The sequence below is a fragment of the Notothenia coriiceps genome, unplaced genomic scaffold (genome assembly GCF_000735185.1).
Source record: "Notothenia coriiceps isolate Sejong01 unplaced genomic scaffold, NC01 NC01_scaffold00024667, whole genome shotgun sequence".
Lineage (NCBI taxonomy): Eukaryota > Metazoa > Chordata > Actinopteri > Perciformes > Nototheniidae > Notothenia > Notothenia coriiceps.
The window spans coordinates 2,703,181-2,710,275 of NW_011357368.1; the positions used below are offsets into that span (position 1 = coordinate 2,703,181).

The 7,095-nt window shown below is 39.7% G+C and overlaps 1 protein-coding gene across 1 annotated transcript in view; it reads left to right on the plus strand.

The window, feature by feature from the left end:
- LOC104955414 (protein SMG5-like) overlaps positions 1–4,912 on the plus strand; it is an 18,077-nt gene extending 13,165 nt beyond the window's left edge. The window contains exons 7-12 of the mRNA XM_010782740.1: positions 987–1,065; positions 1,162–1,287; positions 2,052–2,120; positions 3,232–3,458; positions 3,866–4,003; positions 4,812–4,912. Coding sequence (XP_010781042.1) covers positions 987–1,065; positions 1,162–1,287; positions 2,052–2,120; positions 3,232–3,458; positions 3,866–4,003; positions 4,812–4,912 — 740 coding nt within the window. The remainder of the gene's footprint in view (positions 1–986; positions 1,066–1,161; positions 1,288–2,051; positions 2,121–3,231; positions 3,459–3,865; positions 4,004–4,811) is intronic.
- The last annotated feature ends 2,183 nt before the right edge of the window (positions 4,913–7,095 follow it).

The following is a 7,095-nucleotide window of genomic DNA, read 5'->3' on the forward strand; positions in this document are numbered from 1 at the left end:
AAAGACAGAGAATCAGCACTTTTGAAACAGGGCTGAAACAGAGGGGATTATGGGATGCTGCAATGATCTGTTTGGTGTTTGGAGCCAAACACTTCAGAGACATGTTTTGTATATATCTGAGACCTGTAATATATTGATGCCAAACAGTATAATAGGGGACCTTTTTAATGTTCAATAGAAAAACACAGAAATTAAACAAAGGATGCTTTCAGAAATGAATTCTCTTCATAATGGCGTTGTGGGTGAATGTGGTGTTTAGATTTCAGTGAATTATGTGTTCAAACTCAATAAGAAACCATTTTGAGGGAACACTGGCTTTCTTGGCTTTCTTTGTGAGAGCTGTATCCAAACAGCATTTGCAAATTAAATGTAAGCCAGCAACCACTAGCCAAGCTAAGGATAAAAAGTTTAAAAAAAAGGGAAATTGCTAGCTTGGCTCCGTCCAAAGTGTAACAACATGTTCTTATCAGGACCACCACAGCTCACTCACACATGTCTTGTTTGTTTAATTTGTACAAAAAATATTAAAACAACAATTTGCCAATTTACAGGATGCTTGTGAGCCAGACATTTTCTTGGCCAGGAGCCGTAACTACTCTGCTGGTTAAATATGATGTAATATTAGTACGAGTCATTTTTACTATTCAGTTTTTATTCAAATTAAACTAAGGAGCTATAACATGTGACTCACTGAGCTTCAGTGCTTTAATCAGAAATGTAGGCTTTAGTGGGATTGCCGATTTATTTGTCTCTTTTATTTGAACTATTTTGTTACTCCTTGCTACTTTTCTCCTGGAAGAATGCATACGGTGATCAACTTTGCATATAGTATCAGGATATTCCCGTGATATGACAAAATGTGAATCCTAGTTGATGGCACTGCCTACTTTTTTGGCATGTATTTATTTGTCAAATTGACCTTAAGTAAAAGATTCTCAGTCCACACATCACCCAGCTGTTGATTAATTCCCTTCACCTGTCTACAGGAATGCCTTTCAACCAGCTGGGCACACTGGCAGGGAGCAAGTTCTATAACGTGGAAGCAACCTACTACTACCTACGCTGGTGAGTAATGTCTCTGTCAAATTACGTGTGATGTTAACCTTTTAAGATACAACGTAATAAGATAAGAGTCTTACCATATGTTTTTACCTGTGCCAGCATCCAATCAGAATCCCCCTTCGAAGGCGCCTATGGGAACCTGAAGCGCCTGTTTGACAAAGCTTCCAAGATGTACCACCAAGTGAAGAAGCAGGAAATGAAGAAGCTGTCTCCATCTCGACAAAGGTGAGGAGCATTCACAGAATAAAAAAAACGAAATTTCCCCCGACACATTCAAATGAATTACGTCCCGAGTGGAAACATTTCTGGTGTTCAGGGAAACATGAGCCCCCTCTGGACAGCAGTGGTATCAGTAATGGTTTTCACTGGCTTGCCTGGTTCAAATCAGACTCAAATTAAATATTTTCACTTCACTGAGCAGAGCCATTTTGGTTCCAAGTGACATCTGGGGATTCGCATGATTACCAACTTGCTTGCCTGCCGTTTGAATCACAAACACACTCTCACCAGTGTTTGGATAAGCAGCGTCTCTCTGCAGATGGGATTAGATCATTGATGATCCCTGAGGGGAAAGGATATTGTTCAAGCATGAAACAAATGCTAGTAACACCAAGAAGTAGGAATTAAAGGCAAATGAAGCATGTAATAAAAGCATTTCAAGAGATAAAGACTGGAGTGTAAAATAAATAAACCAATGTCATGTTGTTTTTTTGTGTGTGTGGGCAAATAACAGTATTTTTCATTATTTCTCAATATACGTTGGTAGAAACCAAGGCTGGTTTTCTTTTATTTAGCGAGGTATGTGTGTCATTTTGCCATTTGCTTGTGTACACACTGGTTATTTCCCTGCTTCCAGTATTTATGCTGAGGGGTTTTGGCTCAAATGTTTTTGAGGCACCTTTTTTAAAGTGTTCAATGAAAATGCAAACAAAATACTGAATTTTGAATCTGTGTTAATAAGATATTTTTGCTGTGACTATTTTGCGCAGATCTAAAGACATTAAGCACCTCCTGGTGAGCTTCATGTACCTCCAGAGCCTGCTGCAGCCCAAGAACAGGTGAGATCTCCCGTCTTTCACCACTGAACCAGTCCACAGTGGAAATGAGGCTCTGGCTTTAATGTACCGTAATTTTCGGACTATAAGGCGCACCTGAATATAAGCCGCAGCAGCTAAATTGAATGATGTGTACATATATAAGCCGCACTGGACTATAAGCCGCAGGTGTTTTAATGTTTAATTACCATATGTAAGGGTTCGTGCACAGAGGTGATTGTCGGGAAAGAGATGGCTGTTTGAGGAAGCTCCCATTTATTAACATTTCAACAAACAAGTTGCATATTTGCATAACGTATTCAAGTGTTACCATTTAGTGCAATAGTAGCTACAGAACATGTACTGTGCTGTGTAAACTGTACTGTATCACATAGCGTTTCAGACACACAAACTTTTCAACTTTCAAACTTAAACGGTGCGCTCCCAGCGCACGTACCGGCAGTGATCTACAGCAGCGGTTTTCAACCAGTGGTACGGGGACAAACTGTCTCGCTCTCGTAATGTCTGTCTGTCTTGCTCTCGTTCTGTCTCTCGTACCACTCTCGGTTCCACTTTTACTTTTGCGCGCTACCTGTCTCACTCTTTTCCGGCCTCCAGCTTTTCCTGCTGGAACCCGCCGCTTAAAGTTGGGGGTCCGCGGACCGGCCATAGAGCCCATAGAGTTAAAGGTGTTGGCCGTTAGCTGTAAAATCCATAGATTAGCCGCACGGTTATATAAACCGCAGCGTCGAAAAAAGGCGCGGCTTATAGTCCGAAAATTACGGTATTTGTAATCGTTAACAAGTCTATTGGTATGTTAAGACCACATGAACACAGTTTGTTGAGCATTTTCATACTTATAATCAAATGAATCCATCTCTAATGATTCCAGTGATATCAGATCAGTGTCTAATGTTTACTTCCTGAATAAATGGTAAAACAAACTAGGGGTAAAAATGTACTCATGAGTAAAAATGAAGTACGGCAAAAAATAGCATATGATCATTCCTGGTCGCTCTACTTGCTCCACTGAACTGATACAGTGTTGTGATCATTACCCAGGGATGATTCACTGTTATCTTGTCTGCAGTGTATTTCCAGTGCATTCTTTTCATTATGACCTTTGTGTCTGTAGCCTGATGGAGACGGAGCTGACGTCGCTCTGCCAGTCGGTGCTGGAGGACTTCAACCTGGTGCTGTTCTACCTGCCGCCCCCGTCACATGCCGGGGCGCACCACCCCCCCAGCGAGGAAGAGGAGGAGCAGCAGCTCGCTGAGAGCTCCTGCCCCGTGCTGCCTGACAGCCTCGTCTTCAAGATGGTGGTCACGTGTCTGATGGTGGTGCACAGCCTGAAGAGGGGAGGTTAGTGTGACCTCATGTGAATTTCACCATTTATTGAATGTAAATGTTTTCAAATACGTTTTAATAACTAATCTATAACTATAACGGGGTAGTGCACTTTTTATCAAAGCATATTCATTGGGTTCGGTTATCTAGTTTAGAATTGGAGTAATTATCAAAGGAGGAAAAAGACACCAAAGAAGTGGAGCTTTGTAATTAACTAGAAGCACATATAATGTTCTCCAAAAACCCATTATGTTGTCCCAGTTTCTAGCCAGCATAGTTTCTGATGGATTGAATACCAAAAAATCACAAATTTGAGTGTGTAACGGGTTTAACTGTGCATAATGTATACTGCCATGGGAAATGCTTTCTTGTGACAGTCTTTGAAAATCTAAGTACTAACAAATGTTGTTTTGTGTCTTCAGGATCGAAGCAGTACAGTGCGTCCATTGCTTTTACTCTGGCGCTGTTCTCCCATTTGGTGAACCACGTCAACATCCGCTTGCAGGCTGAGCTGGAGGAAGGGGAGAGCCAGGTGCCGCCGCTTCACACTGACGTCACAGGTGAGAGGGGAGATCTCCATATCTGAAAAGGGAAGGAACAAACAATCAGCTGCAAGTTAGTTAAAGGTGGGTTAGGTAATTCACTTCAGAAGCACTTTTTGTTATATTCCATGGAATGCTCTTAACATCCCGATAGGAATGAATATATTAAATGCTTTGAGAATAAATACATTAAAAAAATGTATCTGTGGAAGCCGTAGCGCTGTAAAAAGTAGGGCTGTACCCGAATATTCGTTTGTTGGAGAAAATTCGGGTTTCAATTTCAATCTCCAATATCAACGTAAGAGCTTGTGCCTCTTCGGGGGGTGCTAACACTTAACCATAAACGTTATCGTTTACTTTCTCCGTCTTTATATGTAGATATTTTTAATGCATTTTCAGTATGCATAATTTGGTGTGGAGAAATTACACTTAAGACATACAACTGCAACGAAAGTAACAAACACAATGCGATATCCTTTTCAATTTCAAAGAACACAAATTGGGTTACATAAGTTAACAAATAACTATAAAACAACAATACTGTAGAATAACAAAATGAATGTCTTGAATACACCGAAATAGTGTGTTGAAGCGGTTCGCTGCTGATTACTACGTCCCCCCACCCTCACGTATGTTTTGTGTTTGAATGTAGTATTTTTCTTGTACAAGAGTATTAAAAAAAGGGAAAAAACAAGTGTTATAGCTTTTACTCAAGTAAAATAGCTGAATACTTCTTCCCCCACTGCTTGTGTGGAGATTTACACCATTAAACTTCATCGAAATTGATTTTCATGACAAGTGCTAATTCTATGTTTCTCTACTGTAGCCTATGTTGTGCAGAATCCAGACCATCAGAGGGAGAAAGATCTGCTACAGTGGAACCTTCCGGTGGGCTGTGGACGTCTACAACCTGCTCCACAACACTGAGGGCAGCACTCAGCCCTGGTCTGTATAGCTGATGCATACTTGATGTGTTCTTGAAATGGATGCTTGGTTTTTCAGGCCTTCATGATATTTGTATTTTACATTAATAAATGTATTAACATTATTAGTGGCTGTTTTCTGGGTAGAGTAGAAAATGACTTAGACTGCGTGTCTCAGGTTATAATTTTAGGGTTTTAATAAATGATCAGATACAGATTAGTTTGCCTCGAAATAAATGTATGAGAGTCTCTCAGAGGGGAAATGACATAGTTACAGTAAAGAGACAATAATTATAATGACAAAATAAAATTAGTATTTAGTAAAGTAAAGTGGCATGCACACATATTAAACATTTAAAATCAAATTATATTTTTCATATGTTATATTATCACCCATGGGAATTATTTTCACACAAATAAGTCAACGACTCATATTAAGTGTTTTACCATCTTCAATATTTGTTGTGAAAGTACTTCTAAGTTTTAGAAACAAAAAGGACGCACGTTGAAACAGAGCCCTGGATGCAGGAAGTCCCAGCTCCTTCTCTTTTGTAGTCATGTTCTGCATATCAGGGTCACACTTCTTTAACCTATGTCATTCAGAGAGGACGTTAGGTATCAACTCATCAAGAGACGTTGTTTTGACAGAAGAGTCATCTTTTTCCAATGTTGTATGTCATCGCTGTTCTATGTACAAAAACAGCTAGTGACGAAACATTTTTCTTTTCACAGCAGACATTTTGAATGTGTTGTTACCATCAATGTGGCTTTGTTTTATTCAAGTGTCCCAGTGAGCCATGAGCTTTAGCGAACCCTGAAACTAATAGCCTAAAGGTAAAGCAGGGCAGCAGGACTTCATCATCTGACTTTAAGAATGAAAGTTTATTTCCCCAAAATGTCAAACTATTCCTAAAGCAAGTTTATCTTAATCTCTATAAACATCTGCATATGAATCCGTTTTGGTTTCTGTTAGTAATGCCAGTGGTTTTTCTAAATGACAATTGATTAGTCTTTTGTTGCATGCAGGTAAACAGTCCGTGTTGAAAGCTAAAGAGGAATAGGCCAAAATGCAATCTAGGAACCCATTGGCTAGCGACAACAGGAAAGACACTTCATCACATTATCTATTGTGAAAGCACCTAGAGGCTACTAAATGCAACTTTAGAGCATTTCCCTTTTAAACATGTCAAACCGCAGCAAAACAACTGCTCTAATCTCCGTACAAAAAAGGATGTGAAACTGACTGTTGAGTTGTTCAATTTCTCATATGATTTATATCAGGGTTGTCTAAACTACGACCAACTGTTTTCTTTCTTTAAGCATATTCAATTATCAAGCATCATTTACCTACATATCATTAATTTTGCAATCATAAGTTATGAGGCAATATACCTCACCTCTTGTGAGGGGCCTAGATCTTCGTACATTTTTCTGTATGTGGCCCTCAGTGAAATATTTTGGACACTCCTGATTTACACGTTTGCATTGTGCATATAGGTGTGTTTTAATATATCCCTATTCAATCAACCCTCCTATTGTCTTCGGTTTCCCCCCCTTACTTTGGTGTTCGCGGTCAAATTTGACCGGTCCTGTTTTAACTGCTATTACATTAACACAAAAACCATTGACCCTTTCAAACTGTACATATTGTATCAGACTACTGGTATACATGAACAACTGCCGTAAATATAAAAAAAATAGACACTGTACATGTATTGCGTGTGCCAGGTGTGATCAATGTGGGGGGATGGGCACATAAGAGCAGGAAATGTGTCAAATTGTTCTGTGTGTGTTTGAGTGCCAGGTGTGATTCACATGGGGGGATTGGGCACATAAGGGGGGGACGGGACACACATCTAGAGTGTGTGTGTGTGTGTGTGTTTCTGTGTGTGTTTCTGGGGCGGGGGGGGGGACACATCTAGAGTGTGTGTGTGTGTATTTCTGTGTGTGTTTGATCTGATCCGGATGGTTACCAATTCCTTTTCTTTATGGCAGTCATTGTTGACCGGGAACACCATGGGTGTTACAAAGTTGACTAAATCATCCAAAATGCAATGAAAGTGGTGATCATCAGCAATATATGTTCAAATGTCTACTGTGAAGGATATCATAAAGCCTTAATGTAATCGAATGTAAAACAAAAAAGTTATGATGTAGTAAATCGGGAAGAATACTCACTCGCATGAG